At 47.8% G+C, this 16,222-nt stretch overlaps 2 protein-coding genes across 5 annotated transcripts in view; both read right to left on the bottom strand.

Annotated features, from left to right (window-relative positions):
• The window catches only part of LOC115318783 (histone-lysine N-methyltransferase PRDM9-like), an 83,048-nt gene that overhangs the window by 63,417 nt on the left and 3,409 nt on the right, over positions 1 to 16,222 (bottom strand). The window contains exons 2-3 of one of the 3 annotated variants that reach the window (XM_040213761.2): positions 12,107 to 12,178; positions 11,356 to 11,411 (exon numbers count right to left, since the gene is read on the bottom strand). The exons of 1 other annotated variant lie outside the window; for it this stretch is intronic. In XM_040213761.2, coding sequence (XP_040069695.1) covers positions 11,356 to 11,411; positions 12,107 to 12,178 — 128 coding nt within the window. The remainder of the gene's footprint in view (positions 1 to 11,355; positions 11,412 to 12,106; positions 12,179 to 16,222) is intronic. One more of the 3 variants, XM_040213760.2, reaches the window with a different exon arrangement.
• Positions 4,128 to 16,222, bottom strand: part of LOC115311041 (histone-lysine N-methyltransferase PRDM9-like) — a 56,841-nt gene continuing 44,746 nt past the window's right edge. For both annotated transcript variants that reach the window (XM_040213764.1, XM_040213766.1), the window contains one exon: positions 4,128 to 4,777. In XM_040213764.1, the coding sequence (XP_040069698.1) occupies positions 4,128 to 4,777 (650 nt within the window). The remainder of the gene's footprint in view (positions 4,778 to 16,222) is intronic.

Genomic DNA, 16,222 nt, shown 5'->3' on the forward strand with positions numbered 1-16,222 from the left:
GTACTATCACCCCCGAGCAACATCATTCAAGATGTTTTATGGAGGCACGCAAAATTATAGATAAGAGAATACGATTTCACCTTCATGCTCAAACACTCCGTAGGTATCTTAATTGTGGCACCGCGCCTAGGGGACTAAGCTTACATTTGACTCCTTCCATGAATACCCTTAACGAAGGAGAAATGAATGAGTGAAATAACGTCTTAAAAAGAGCATCTCTGGATTTAGTTAATGTTATTGTCAAACATAGTGAACGACGCGCCGGTGACCTTGCCGTCACAGAGTATAGTTACAAGTCCAGCAAATTATTATCTCACACCGAGAAAAACGCGCTTGAAGAATACGAGCGAAAAAGACTAAATGAAATTAACGTAACAAAAAATAAAAAGTTGGCACGCGACAATGTGGAAGGATTATCGGCTGCTCCTTCTAACACTGTCACTCGCCGTACGGACATGATCCATATCTCAGATGACCATACTAACATTCAACCCCGTTCACAACTCACTACCTCGAACCAACCACAACGATGCACACACGTTGCACCTACTGAGTGCTCATCTACCGGAGGAATGATCATCCAATCGCTGAATATTATAAACTTGTCCAGTGTTATTCTATCCGCCACAGAACTCTCATTGTGTTCCAGAGGCCTCAGCTTCTGCCCCACGTCAGGAGAATACAATGAATTCCAAATATATAAGGACCTCGATAACTTCGCAAGAAACCTGAGACTCAGAGAGTATTTCCACGATCATCCGCAAGACACCAGAGAGCGCATTCCTAATACTTCGAATAAGTCATGGACTCCAAAAGAGCAACGCGACAAGTACCTTGATTTGTACATCGAATCGGTACAGCGTGATGTGATCAGAAACTATCAACAACGAAAATGTCTACGTCACAATCTCACTCCTGCTGAACGCATCGCTATGCGTTAACTCAGCTCAAGAGATGATATTATTATTAAACCTGCTGACAAAGGAGGAGCCATAGTTTTTATGAATAAGCAAGACTATCAAGATGAAGGATTTCGCCAGCTAATGAACCAACAATTTTACAAAGAACTTCAAGCAGATCCGACCAAAAAATTCACTAAACTAATAACGGACACTTTGGACTTAATGCTGGATAATGGAGACATTTCGGAGGAGATGCATAAAGCAATGAAGCCGGCCTATCCAAAGGCTGGCCGCTTTTACACATTACCTAAAATTCACAAACAAGGAAATCCAGGACGACCAATTGTATCCGGAATAGACACGGTGACAGAGAGAATTTCTAGCTTTGTCAATTTCCTTATTATGAACCTTCCCCCTACGATGCCATCATACATAAAGGACACAAATCACTTTCTTCGAGAAATAACAGAACTTGTAATTCCTACTGACGCAATCCTGGTCACCATGGATGTTGCGTCCTTATATACAAACATCCCTCACCAGGATGGCATCGAAGCAGTAATCAAGGCGTATAACAACGACCCTCCAACAATTCGTGTCAACAACGACGTCCTCGCAACACTTCTCAGGTTAGTTTTAGAACACAACAACTTTGAATTCGAAGGACGACACTTTCTACAGACTCGGGGAACTGCAATGGGCACAAAGATGGCCCCTTACTATGCAAATCTTTTTATGGCCGATTTAGAGTCACGCTTCTTGTCTAGTCGCTCTCTGCAACCTCTGGTTTATAAGCGATACATCGATGATATATTTATGGTATGGGCACACGGGGAGTCGGCACTCACAGACTTCATTCGGGATTTCAACGGTCTCCACCCCAGTATTACGTTTTCGCACAGTTATTCTAAAACGAGCATTGATTTTCTTGACGTAACAGTCGAGATCAGCGGGAATGCTCTTACAACAAAACTCTTCAGGAAGTCGACGGACCGTCAACAGTACCTGCACTTCAAGAGCTCCCACCCTAAACATTGCAAAACAAGTATTCCCTTTTCTCAAGCTCACAGATTCCGGAGAATATGCTCCAGTTTAGATGAATTCGAACGCAACGCCAGCAATCTGAAACTCGTGCTATCCAAGCAGAATTATCCACCAGCCATTGTCGATAAAGCCATCGAAAAAGCACGTGCTCTCGACCGAGAGCAAGTTATCAATCAACCCCAACCCAAAATGTCACAAAACGAGCACGCCAACCTGGTGGTTACATATTCAGCCCGCCTTCCAAATTTAAACAATATTCTCAGGAAACATCACAGTATTTTGCAGCAAAGCGATAAATTACGCACCCTTTTTCCGGTATCACCACGCGTGGTATATCGACGAGGTAGAAACCTTAAGGACATATTGGTGCACTAGAAAAATAGAACTTCTGACGTTTCTGGTTGTAGACCTTGCCAGACGCCCAGGTGTGAAATTTGTGAATATGTCGAAACCACCAATCTTGTCACTAGCGCGAACTCTGGCTTTTCTTTCAAAATCACTGGTAACCTCAACTGCGGTACGCGTAACGTTATTTATCTTTTACGCTGTAAACTATGTAACATGGATTATATAGGACAAACCAGTACTTCATTTCGGTTGCGCTTCAACAATCACAAGTCTCATATCAAGTCCTTACCCACGCTCCCCTTCTCAAAACACATGCATCTTAAAGAGCATAGCATTGAAAAAATACGTGTCATCCTTCTGGAATCTGGATTTAGCTCTGATCACGACAGAGAGTTGAAGGAGGCTTTTTTCATTCACAAATTCAATTCGGTTGCTTGTGGTATTATTGCAAGTCCAGGCGTGCTCACTTGGCTGCCACGCTGTGTGTAGGGCCGAGGCCACACAATTATTTTGGTTTTGCACGGACGGTACTAGCCGAGCGTGTCGATGACATTGTTGCACCAAAGGCGCCTTCCATCGTGAGCTCGTTCCACGCCTCTCGTGAACATCCTCGTGAGCGTGCGTCCCGTGGTAATCCTTCCGCTGTGTTAAATTCTTGGGCGCGTAAGCATCATTCAGATATGACATAAATACTTCATAAAAAACCGCCACGGCACCCTTGTACTGTCTAGATCTCCGCCCTCGAAGCGGTGTTAATCCCGAACACATCCTCATTGCTACTTTTGTGTGCGCTCCGGTTGCTCGGGGGTGCTTAGGAGCTGTAACAAAGACTGTGCCAAATACTACAAATCAATTTATTTCGTTTTATTGAATTGAATCAACATTGTTTATAATTACTAATTTCAAAGATTTACGATAATTTTTTTGCTCCTGTTCTGAATATTTTTAATACCCTTCATAGTAACTCTTCCTCTTCCACACGAACATCAACAAGAAGAAGAGGACATTTCACAACCATTCACCCTGAAGAAAAGCGGTCCCCGCTTGAAACGTCGGTGCAGTAAAGAAAGGCCTTTCCTGGATCTCCTCCACTTTCATTATATATATATATATATATATATATATATATATATATATATATATATATATATATATATATATATATTTGCTTTAAGCCTTTCTCGGGGCAGGTTTGGGGCAATTGTTAACAAAAATGGCATTTTGGCGCAAGATGTAGCAGACTTCCCTTTATGGAGCAATCTGGCGCAAATGACGCAGCATTTTCATCCTTGCATATCTCATGACCAAACGCCAGGCGGGTTCGGACGCGAGCAAACTCTTTCTTAGAACTCGCGAGGCGAGTCAGACCGCCGTCCCTGATGTGGACAGCGCCGACGATCATTCCGCCAGACGTGGTCTAACGTTGCCCATCCAACCACCGCACTCTCCGATAGTCGTCCCGGCCCGAAACGCACGTTCCGGTTCTCTCAGCTAAAAACGCGCGTTTTCAGCCTCGCATCGCAAAGTATACGGCCGACTTTCGAAGTCGCCCACCACTGCGAGAACTGTTCGTCAACGCTTTCGTAGACCAGCCAAGTCCCTCTCGTGCTAACGGCCCACAGCACAGCCTTCGTCGACCCTTACACCCACGGTTCGGGAAAGTCACCCTTTTGGACGATACGCTCGTGGGGAACAGTAAGCCAAGGCCAATTCTATGTACAATGTATTTATTAAAAAGCAAAAGAAGAACTCGCCGGTGTCACCCTTGTCTTCGGGTTTTCCAGTGTCGTTATTAATCGGTGCCCCTCCCCCCTCGCCCATCACGGAGTCCATCTACCGCTCTTGGTCGTCGGAGGAGTGCTGCCTCCTCATGTGGCTTCTAAGTTCGCATGGGAGCACGAATCCTCTGCCGCAGTCCCCGCACTTGTGGGGATACTCTTTCGAGTGCACCCGAATCACGTGGCTCTTCAAGTAGCTTAAATCAGAGGTCCTGTAGGAGCACAGGTGGCAGGCATAGGGCTTCTCGCCGGAGTGGGTTCGCCTGTGCCTTGCGAGGTGACCTCTCGTAACGAAACCGCTGCCACACTCTGGGCAGACGTGGGGCCGCTCTCCGCTGTGCGTCCTCTCGTGCGTCCTCAAGTCTGCCAGCAGGGCGAACTTCTGCCCGCACTCGGCGCACTCGTGAGGACGCTCGCCCGTGTGCACATTCTGGTGCGTGGTCAAGTGGCCTTGCCTCGTGAAAGCCTTGCCGCAGGTGCCGCACTCGAAGGGCCTCTCTCCCGTGTGGGTGCGCTCGTGCTTGACTAGGTCTGGTTTCTTATCGCTGGAGTAGGGACAGTGACCGCATCGGTGCCTGCCCTCTCTCCTCCCGTGCATCTTCTTCCGGTGTCCCTGGAGGTGCTCGAGGGAAGCGAAGACGCTGTCGCAGTCCCCGCACGCGAAGCTCTCCGCTGGCCCCTCGACGGACGGTGCATCTTCTTGGCCTGCACATGGACGAGCAAGACCGGGGGGTGCACAGTGTTAAGTGGGAACAGTATACCGTAACATCCCGAGAGATGCCCCTCCCCCGAAAGGTAACCCGCCCCCCATTTTAGGATGGCTTTGTTATTTTCTTTTAAAGGGGGGGGGGGGGGGGGGGGGGGGGGGGGTTCAACGATTTTAAGATTAAAAAAATATGCATCTCGTAATTTTTACGTTGTTTATCATGTCCTGGAGGTCATAGAAAACACCTCCTTCATTAAAAAATGTCGCGATTCCGCTGCATAATCGCAAAGCAAAAATCAAGTCCCCCCCCCCCCCCCCCCCCCCCCCCTGCAGCAACGAGTGGCAGCCGAAGGAACTACAGCGAAAAGATGACATGACCTCGCTCGGCTCTAAGCTACAGCCTAAGGCCCGCTAATGTCAGCAGAGAGAGAGAGGGAAAGGAAGCGTCCTCCGAGAGAGCCCAGGGGAAGCTACACTGCACGCCGAATTACGTCACAAGGAGGGGTTCCAGGTGAGACCGAAGACTGGGAGTGAGTTGAGGGGTGCCAAAATTGGAAAGGCTGATTTTTTTTTTTTTTACATAACAACTATTGACACGCAGTCGAAATTGGTTTTCTGTTCTTTACTTTAGGATTGTCAGAGGGAAACTTCCACAAGTGTTTGACCGAAGTCCGGAAATCGTTGCAACCCCCCAAAACCCCCTTTAAAACACCGAAAGATAGCCCACGCTTACTAATCGTAGCGTTCGGATCAATGATGCCCTTGGCGTAAATGCGCCCGGTTAGCTAGGGCAGGATATATAAGCGAACATTTCTGACTGGGAAGTACAGTCATCTCTGTTTCATTGCCCCCTCGCCGGGATAACATGTTTGATAGACACATTATCTAAAAATAGCATTTGTGTTTTCAACTTTTATGGACTGCACACGGACAGGTAGACCACTCCTCATTTTCATACAATTTTTTATCTATTCTAGGTGGACTATATCTCAGGAGAGTACCGTACCTTCAAATCCCAATTAAAAAAAAAAAAAAAATACTTTTTTTTTATTTTTATGCATTGTGATTCCACAACAAATAGTGCACTCCTGCCAATTTTTATCGCAATGACAAACTTCGAAACTCAGCGTATCCTTGCCATCCGATGTCCCCCACTCACGCTTCTTCTGGGCTCCGTCCTTGCCTTCGACGAGTCCTAGCTCGGCGCCAAACTCGTCCCCGTACCAGACGAGCAGCTCGGTCCCCGGCGCTATCTTGGCCCTTGTCTGGTAGTAGACGCCTCCCCTGTGCTGGAAGGCCACGAGGTTCTGGCTCTTCTCGCTCGGGGCGCAGTTGACGTAGCGCATCCAGTTGGACTCCGACAGGGGCCGGGCGTCCACCAGGTAGCCGCCCCGGCCACGCACCTGGATCCGGGCACGTGCACGCGGTGACGCATCAGTTTTGCACCCGCCTCAAACATTTCTAGGAGATTGTTTTGGCAACTAAATCAGATTATCATTGATTTAGTGTTTACTTGGAGATACATTTCTTGAACTTCGAGTTCTTATGCTATAACTGAGGTACTGACGAGAACAAAGAAACATACTTGTAACTTCCGTAATTTCGGATGCGCTCATCTGGGAATGGGTATCTCTGAATTGTCGGCTTTTCGTGCTATCTGTGCGAGTGCAACCTGAAGGTGATGCGTACTGCTTGTACCTTGTTGCTAGTAAAAAAGTATTTTTAGGTTGCCGCACCGCCAGAGCACAAAGTATTAGCGTGTTTTCTAGCGCTCTAAACTTGTTCCTGTAACACCCTTAGGATGTTATCCTTGAGACCAGCTACACCCATAAGTGTGTATGGTATTCCATAGTGTGTACCCCGACAATTCCATCCTCCCTTTCAGGTTCAGACCCTTCGAGTTTACGCATGCTCACGCAGCCCACAGGGAGCACTGCACCTTCCAGGTGTATCCGTTGCCCCCGCCGGAGCCGGTGAAGCGCACGCCTTCGTAGGGCCCGTAGCACAGCCTGGCCGGGAGGGGCCTGAGGGTGAAGACCCCCTTCCCGGCCCCCTTGATGCAGGACCGGGCCAGCGTCAGACCCTCGGGCAGGGTCTTGTTCGCGCGCTGGGGGTCCCCCGGGGGAACCTGAATTAATCAGAGGGGACGGATATGACGTTGTAACCTTTTCATCCTCCTCCGCATGGGCGCTGCCATCTTGGAATCACGTGACGCGGCAGCCATTAGGTTGCTTCAACTTGCTGCTCCGTTCTCCCCTCTGCGCCTTGGCGGATGCGTTGTATTCGTGTTTTTCGTCGCGTTTCACCGCGCTTTTTTTGCCTTACTTCGGAAACTGTAGTCCGATACGTCTACTGGACGACTATCACATCACGAGGGTAGAAACGTCCTTATGATAGCTGGGGTTTGTTTACTAATAGTGGCGGAACATTCTCAGTCAGAAGCGCGTATATTTATATCGCGCATTTAGGATCGGAAGGCGTCAAGAATAGTCAGTGCAAGCAGATTATCTGTATTTCCTGAAAGTAGCGTTCGTTGCATTCATCATATATCGAAAACAGATTCTTTTGATTAGGTCAGGAAACTTGAGGAGGAGATAGACAACGAACGTTTAACTTGTGTTTTATCTGAGACTAGATGTAACGGTTCGCCAATATCAGGCGATATGTTCCTTCATAATCAGACCTACATATGTATGAGGTCTTCGACCTTTTTGGCGACGTAAACATTCGGTCGGTCGGTTACTTATGAAGTTTAAGAAATTGTATACTGTGATCGCTCCCACTTCGACAGTCATTTAAGTTATTTATTGATTATATTCAGATAACCAGTGATATCCACTTAATTAATTTTAACACGAAGGTTGAGACTTCCCGCGTAAGAAACTGCTACAGACCCTTAACAGTAGCGAGTTTTAGAATAGCGCGCACAAAGAAATAGCTTCGTTTCTATTTGCAAATACAAAACGCGGTTTGGGTTCGTCACATACGCAATAATAACAATGTTTTTTAGTGTGTGTGTGCTTTTTTTTTTTTTTTTGCGAGTATCTAAGGTCCGCAATATTTGACGCCAAAAAAACAACGACAACAAACAACAGAGCCGTCCACATAACAATCACTTGAGTCCAGGATTGTCGATGGCGAATAGAGGTTTATTTTTGGTGGCTGGCGACGCCGAAATTTACGAAGCGATTTTGTTCAACCAAATAAATATTTGCTCACACAGGTCCGTGAAGTGGTGCCTAGCGCTAGAATTCAGCTAAACTTGCCGAGGTATTTCTCCTGCGACTTTTAACTTTATTTGGCCAATTTCACGGAACACAAATGCATGCCATATTTAATTTGACGGGCCTGTCACTTAAATTATATCTTGAGTAAGCAAAGATTAATATAAAAATCATTTATTTCCTAGAGCCAATATCGCGTAATGATGTTTATGAGTACTTTAAGAGGGTTGATAATTTAATAGATTTCCCACTTGGCCTGTGAAGACGTGCTCGAGTACTCAATTAAAAAGAAAAAGAGGCCGAGACGATACTACTTGTTTATATCAATTATCTGCGTCATTACGCGACACTTCGTTAGTCTGCGATGTTCACTAAAAGTTGGGTACCCACGAAAACCAAACAGTGAGTACTAAACTCGCGAGTTCATCTGTTCTGGCCGATTCAGCACAATGCTAATCAAACTGTCGATATGCTTCTTTAATTCACGTGCTAGTCTTTTCATTAGTTTTTTTTTTCTTTTCTGGAAACTGGTGTCATCGGTACGGCCGGTGACGATGGTAATCTTCCCTGTATCTCAGTCAGACGTTTGCCAACCGAACATAATCAGATACATCAAAGGAGTCGGTAAAAAAAGCCCACAATTCAGGCTAAAATACACCTCGTAGTCCTCGAAGTGGCTCAATACAACTGTTTCATTGGTTGTGTGCTACAAGGAAAATATTCGTATCACAAAATTAAGCAAAAACAACGTAGAACAGCAACATAGCAGCGTTGACGTTGAAATTGAAACCAAACAAATTGAAGCAACCTAATGGCGCCGGGTGCGTCAGCGCCCTCTATCCGCCAGTGACGCAACTACTAAAACGAAAAGGTCTATATAAACAGAGCTCACGTCTTTAAGGACTTTATCAGCGAGGGTGACAAAAACGAACGTGTATTTGTTTGTACTATTACTTATTTTCGAACGGGGCGACAAAACTTCGGTTTCAGTTGTGATTTTGTAAATCTAACAGAAAATATGTACTAAAACTAAATCTGTAAGCATTTCGGGCTGTGATTGCAAACCCGTGATCTGTATAGGACGCTCGAGGATCGGATACTTCCTGACACATCCAGCTACGCTAAAACTAGGAGACTTGCAGGCGGGAATACCACTTTTGGTATGGTTCACATCAATGACACTGACAGAATATTATGGTAGCAGATAATTAGACTTTTTTATGGTTTCCATCGAGGGTTTTCTGGATATCCTCCAATGTAATCACTAAAATATAGACGCTCGATTCTTGAAGTGTATTGTCTCCAATGTACACTCTGGATAACGACTTAATAGTATAGTACACCAGAGTTCGCAGATTCTTATCATTGGATGTCCAGTCTGGTGCTGGAGCAACCGAAACCCGCGTGTATACTTTCCCGGGTAGCACGCGGAATTCAAGGGAGGTTATCGACGTACACTGGTAACACCCGGACCCGAAAGTGAAAACTCGATCACGCCATGAAGTCCCTCTTGTCCCAACACAGATTCCTTCCACCGTCTCTTTGAAGCTTCCCCGCGTTCCTGCCATTTCAAAAGCCCACAATGCCTCCTCGATGCGCGCCAGACACCGAGGAAGTCGTAGAAATTTCTCACCGGTGTGTCCTTGACGAACTCGAGCGGTCCGTGGACGGGACAGTCGCCGTGCCGGTCTTCGCCGCACTCCAAGCAGTCTGCACAACGGACAACAGTGAGCAACACACTTCTGTAGCCCCATTATAATTAATTAAGCTTTTGAAGTTAGCATGGAGTGTCACTGAGGGAAGGGAGCACGAGATCTTGTCCGTGTATCTCGAACTTCTGGACACTCACAGAAGAACTCGTCCTCCGAGGGAACTTCGCACTCGGCGTAGTTGACGGACTTGCGGCTCCGCTTCGGGTACCGCGTCTGGCTCGAGGTGCCCTCTCCGGGATCTGCGCACGTCACCGGACGAAGAAAAGTCACCCCTTACCAAATGAACCGTTCACCCGATGCCCTGATGCCTTAGGTCCAGTGGCGTCACTAGGGTCAGCGGCACTCGGGGCGGTCTGCCTCCCCCTCCCTCATGAATTTCTGTATTCCGATATGACACTTGCCCTAAACAAGCTTGTGCATCGAACAATAATTCATGCACGCCGCAGAACCCGTGGATTCCGGGTTTATATGCCTACCCCTGCCCGTTTTGATCTGGATGAGCATCGGTCCTGCGGGCGGTCGTCTATCACTAAGGCCCGATGCACGCGTCAAGGATCCCGACCGAGCAGTGCTATCGAACTCGGTAAATTTGTCACCTACAGCGGACATACCAGTCGCACCATTGGGGGTAACTAACTTCACGCTGCCTAAAAATACACACAGCGCTCTCCCATGGCTTCCACCTCGCTATTCCTCGTCGGGTTGGTTTCCTCAAATCTTGTAATAATGGTAACTTAACATCCAGGGAAATTGGCACTTCCCGTCATTAACCAAGATGCGATGACAATAACGGTGACGATATTCATAGTGAATACTCCCGCGTCAAGCACTTAACGGGTCCCCGTACCGTATTCCTCCTGCTGATTTTCCTGCGCAGCGGAGAGCGGCTTCACGCAGGGCCTCGAAGCCAGGCGGGAACTTCCACGTTGCAGGGGCGTCGCTGCTCCCGCCACGGCGCTCTGAAAGGGCGGAGCACGAGACGTCGGGCATGACGTCAATCGACGTCATAGTCATGGATTTTGCATGATCAGTCGCGGCTGTGCAGTGCACGTATGACCGAATAGTAAATGCATGCAGCGCAGTGATATGGGATGCTTTACCACGCCCTATTACTTCAGCATGTAGAAGTATCCGGTTGAAAAGTGCAGCCTCACTGTTTTTGTATTCTTTTTTTAAATTGGAGATTGGATAATTGAAACTAAAGTAGGTGTGCAGGCCAGCTGGTTCAATACTGACACGCTATCCTAGGGGCGGAAGAAAACCGGGATGGACAACACAAAGCTGGAGCTTTGATTTGTCCGTCCCGTTTTTTACTCCGGTCCTGTGGCACCGTGGTCGTGAGTTTAGTGTTGAAATAAAAGCTTTGTCTAGGTGGCGCAACAGACGCCACTCGATGAACAGGTTTCAGCCACAATCGTCCACCCATTCACCCAACTGACTGATGCAGAGAACGTGTCGCAGAATCAGGCAGAAAACTACGCCACACGGAGCCGCCGTGGCGCAAGGCCGTAAGACTATAAAGTTTTCGCATCATCGAAATGAGACCAAAGCGGCGCAGCTTCGGCCGAACGCTAAGGCAGCACTTCCGTCCGATACCCCTGCCCTGCGTTGGCCTCCATTCGGTGACGTCATGATACCGACCTTGGGGGGCCTGTTCTCCTTCCCCGATGGTGCTGCGGCGGCAGTGGTCGAGGCCTCTCTAAGACGAATCAAAAAAATTGCGACTGATCATGCGGGTAACCCTGAAATCTTCGCCGTTTACAAAAGAAAAGCAAGATACCTGGAACTCGCCTAAAAAAAGAAATGAAAATATTGTGTTTCGGTCTTTCTTTTAATTTTTTTTTATGACGTTCGAGTGTTCATTTGCGTATCTAATTTACAAGATTTAAGCATACGGTTCAGTGTTTTTAAATATATCCGAAAAACTGAAAAAAAAAAAAAAAAACGCTAGGCGGAAAAAGTTTGGCCACCTCAGATTTATCCGAAAAAATTATTATATAGTCCTGAGAGCAAATAAAAAAGATCGATTGTCTTTCAAGAGAATCTTGGTAGGAGGGAGCACAGAATTATCAAACTCCGAATCTCGGAGAATTAGGAATATAGTAAACATAAATTTCGAAAAACCACGATTTTTTGGCGAAAAATAAACCCCTAAAACACAATTTAAAATTTACTAAGAATAAACTTCGAAAACATAGGACCCCTGTCGAGCCTTGGAAGCGACGAGCATGGTGAAATGATTTTTCGTCGATGCTTGAAATGTCGTACATCCACCAAAAAAACTATGTGCACATTTTTTCTTTTTTTCGATACAGCAGTTTTTTTTTTTTTTTTTTTTTTTTCGACGCGTTCCTGACATTTCCGCCTGACATTTCCCGTTTTTAAAACTTACGCTTTGTCCCTGCCGATCCAGGTCTTGATGAGGGCTTCGGCTTGATGAAGTCCGGTACCGGTGGAGTGCAGCCTGTGGAAGAACCTCATTCAAGTTCATCACACTGGCATCGCTTCTTCGAGTGCAAGGGGGATCTAAGGCAGCGACTGAACTCGGCAATCCTTTGTTGCCAGTTTCATGGAGCCCAGACATTTGATACAAATACATCTTCAGTCAGGGAATTCTGCGCCATTTGGGCCTAATTGGGCGATGAGAGGAAGTCTGCTACATTTAGCGCCACATTGACATTTTTGCTAAGACTTGCGCCGCACTTGCGCTGAGGTGGGAAATTCAAAAGAAAAGAATATATTATTATTGGTGGGTCACGATATTCAAAGACGCGAGAGGAAAGGTAAGTGGTACAAATATATATGTAGGAATAACAAAGGAGATACAGGGGAGCTGGTGAACTTTCAACATGTTGAGCACCTAAGACTTGGAACAAAAAGTGCACGACACACCCGCCCAATTTTTTTTTTTTTTTTCAGACTCGGGTTTACAAAACGTTGGGCAGGCTCTTTATGCCTTTCATTTTATTTTTTTCAATCTTAACAGATTTGTTAAAAAATAAAGCGATTACTACAATTACGCAATTTGCGCAGGTGAGTTGTACGGACAGTGGGCATAGTATAGGAGGCTAATCATAACGATCAGTCGGCTAATTGGGCAGAATGTGTTAATTGACTTTTTCATTGGTGAACATAGACATATGGTTCCAATTGGAAACTTGCTGAGCGTCATTGAAAACTACGACATCAGTAATTTGTGGAAAGACCTCGAACGTGTGAGAAGCTCAGTGGTGCTCTAAAGTTACCGCTCGTGTAGCAGGTACAAGGCTCGGACTTCATGATAAGAGACGGAAAAATCGCGAGGGCGCCTTATCGCACAGGTAGCCTCGCTCTGCTGCACGACTGGTAGCTTTAGCGCACGCTTCTCACTCACTCAGTCTTTTTTCTAGAGCGCAGCTCTTAAAGGATCGGTGCAACGATATTCAATTGGAATGTTTTTCAGTTTACACGAGCTTACTGGCAGTAGTGGGACTCAAGGATACTCGCACGCAACGCCACTGCCCAAGAAACGCCTTGGTTGAGGTGTAATTTCAAGGACAAAAGTGATCATTTTCATCTAATCTCTCCTTGGCAAAATTTGATGAGGTAACGTGGGGATCGCAGTACACCCATATGACGATATTTGAATGCGGTTCATAGATTGGACTCGAGCATTGCGTGGGTACTCGACTGGGGCTCGTGATAATTGCTAGCTCGAGAAGCATTCGGGTAGTGACCCGTATCCAATCGCTGCAGCGACGACACCAGCCGAGTCATAACAATGTCTGAAACTCAGCGCGTGTCCTGTGCTTTGCCAAGCTCAGCTCGTGGCTATGATCAACACTGGCGGCATATAATCGGCTCCAGATCACGTGGCCGCTTGTTTTGGCTGCGAGTTGAGGGGGTGAATGCTGCTCGTTTTTCTATAATTTTTTCTGGGACTTCTATTGCGTGGGGTGAAAAACGAACGCGTGTTTCATAGGTCATTAGCGTCAAGGATCCGTTCTAAGCGGTATTTGCGCAATGTACAAAAATTGTTGCATCGCCCCTTTAAGCTCCCTTTTCCGGCTTCAGCGGCATCGGCTTAACCGCGCGGTGCGTTATGGGACGCGTGACGTCACTGGTGACGTCATCGGTGACGTCGTCGTCACTGGTGACGTCATCGGTGACGTCGTCGTCACTGGTGACGTCATCGGCATCGCCATCGTCACGTGACCCCATAGGGTCACGTTACCCCCGTGAGGTCACGTTACCCCGGTGACGTCACGTGACCCCCGTGAGGTCACGTGACCCTCGTGAGACGACGGCGACGCCGCTCGGAGGAAGGAGTAGCAGACAGGATGAGGAGGTGAGGAGGAGGGAAGAGGGGTATACCTTCCCCTCCCCAGTACCCTTCCCTCCTCCTCCTCAAGAGCTGCGCTCTTATCCGGCGTTACAGGGAGTGGTAAACGGCTTTCACTTTTCAGTTAGTGATTTAATTGTTTCTGATAATGCTCAGCAAGTTTCTAATTCAAACCATACGGATAGATTCCCTAATTAAAAATAAAAGTCGTTTACAACTCCCTGTAACGCCGAATTAGAGCGCAACTCTTGAGGAGGAGGAGGGGAAATGTACAGAGGGTCACGTGTTCTCGGGGGGGAGTGGTCACGTGACCTCAGGGGGGGGGGTCACGTGACCCCCTCCCCGAGGTCACCAAAGGTCCTCCGAGGTCCTCCCGAAGGAACCCGAGGTCCTCCGAGGTCCTCCCGAAGAAACCCGAGGTCCTCCCGAAGGAACCCAAGGTCCTCCCGAAGGACCTCGGGTTCCTTCGGGAGGACCTCGGGTTCCTTCGGGAGGACCTCGGGTTCCTTCGGGGAAATGTACTCATAATGCACCGCGCGGTTACGCCGACGGCGACGGCGACGGCGACGGCGACAGCGACGGCGACGGCGACGCCGACGCCGACGCCGCTCAGGCCGGAAACGGGATCCTAAGAGCTGTGCTCTAAAAGTTAGGACAAAATTTTACTTTATGATTCAAATGATTGTTACGATTAGCCCCCTAAACTATGTCCTCCAGGCCTTATTACTCACCTGCACAAACCGCATAAGTGTAGTTTTCACGGCTTCTTTCTAAAAATTTAATGAGCATTAAAAAATGAAACACGTTTTCGACACCCTGTAAAGCGCGAGACACATGCGCGATAAAAATCCATTCAATTCGACGTCCAATCCAGCAATACGACTGCCTGCTCCGAAAAGTTTGGTCGCTTCAGACGTCGGATCGGCGATCCGGCGTGCGTCCAGCATGCCAGATAGTTTCGCACGGCGGACGGACTGTCGGAAGCGTCCAGCCAATGGCAGCGCAGCTAGCGCGAACGTCATGATGACGTACTGGGTTTGGCGAGACAAACACGATAGCAGGACGGGCGAGGGGAAGCCGGACGCGTGAATCCCGCTGACCCATCCGAGAAAGATGACCGCAGCAAAGAATGCACGCGCTAGCGAGAACGAGCTCGTAATAATTTCGTTCGTGCGAGCTAACCGTCAATCTGGGACCAGAGATTTCCTGGGCGGCGCCGAAAGGATCGTCGCGTCGCATTCAAGGTCGGAAGCATGTGTCTCAAACTGTTGCGTGCGACAATTCGGAGCGGCGTTGGGACTGTCGGGTCGGAAGATTGTGCCGTCCATGTGTCTCGCGCTTAACACCGAATTAGAGCGCAGCTCTTGAGGAGGAGGAGGAAAAAGTACTGAGGAAAGGGTATATACCTTTCCTTCTCATCCTCCCTGCTACTCCTCCTCCCCTCCTCTTGTTCGTCCTCCTCCTAACATCCTTCAAGCTACTCCCCTCCTCTCATCCTCCTCCCCTCTCCTACTCCTCATCCCTCCTCCTCCTTCCCTTCTCTGCCCCTCATCCTCCGCCTCCACTCCCCCTCGTCATTCTCCTCCCTCTCCCCGCGCGTTGCACCACGGGAAATGTCCCATGATGCACCGCGCGGGACCCTCGTGACATTACTCATGACGTCCCGAGGGTCTCGCGCGGTGCATTATGGGACATTTCCCATGATGCAACGCGCGGTTACGCCGACGGTGACGCCGCTGAAGTTGGAAATGGGCGCCTAAGAGCTGCGCTTTGAAAAAAATCCATATTCCTCGAAATAAATTTGTCTAAACATTTTCCGGAACAAACACTTTTTTTTTTTTCGACAGAGGCAATTTTTAAACGTAAATACGAAAAAAAAAAAAAAAAAAAAAAAAACCAAGGGTGCGTTACTAGGGCTACATTTTCGGCGGAATTGGTGGGCGTTCGGCGATGCGCCGTTTATTTTTGCGCTGACGAGGAGGCCATGCCCTCACGAGAGCGCTTCCCGTTTCTGCCGCGGGAGGGTGAGCGTCGAGCTTGAGACGCGAATATGTATTTTACAGCGTCTCTACTTACCGCATATTTCGTCTCATCTTAGCTCACAGCAGAGTTCGAAAACTCGACCGCATACAACCATAGATACTAAAAGCGCTAGTCATGGGACATTCATTGCAAGAGTTAGGGGAA

The sequence above is a fragment of the Ixodes scapularis genome, unplaced genomic scaffold, assembly GCF_016920785.2.
Source record: "Ixodes scapularis isolate PalLabHiFi unplaced genomic scaffold, ASM1692078v2 PGA_scaffold4__175_contigs__length_147842914, whole genome shotgun sequence".
Classification (NCBI taxonomy): domain Eukaryota; kingdom Metazoa; phylum Arthropoda; class Arachnida; order Ixodida; family Ixodidae; genus Ixodes; species Ixodes scapularis.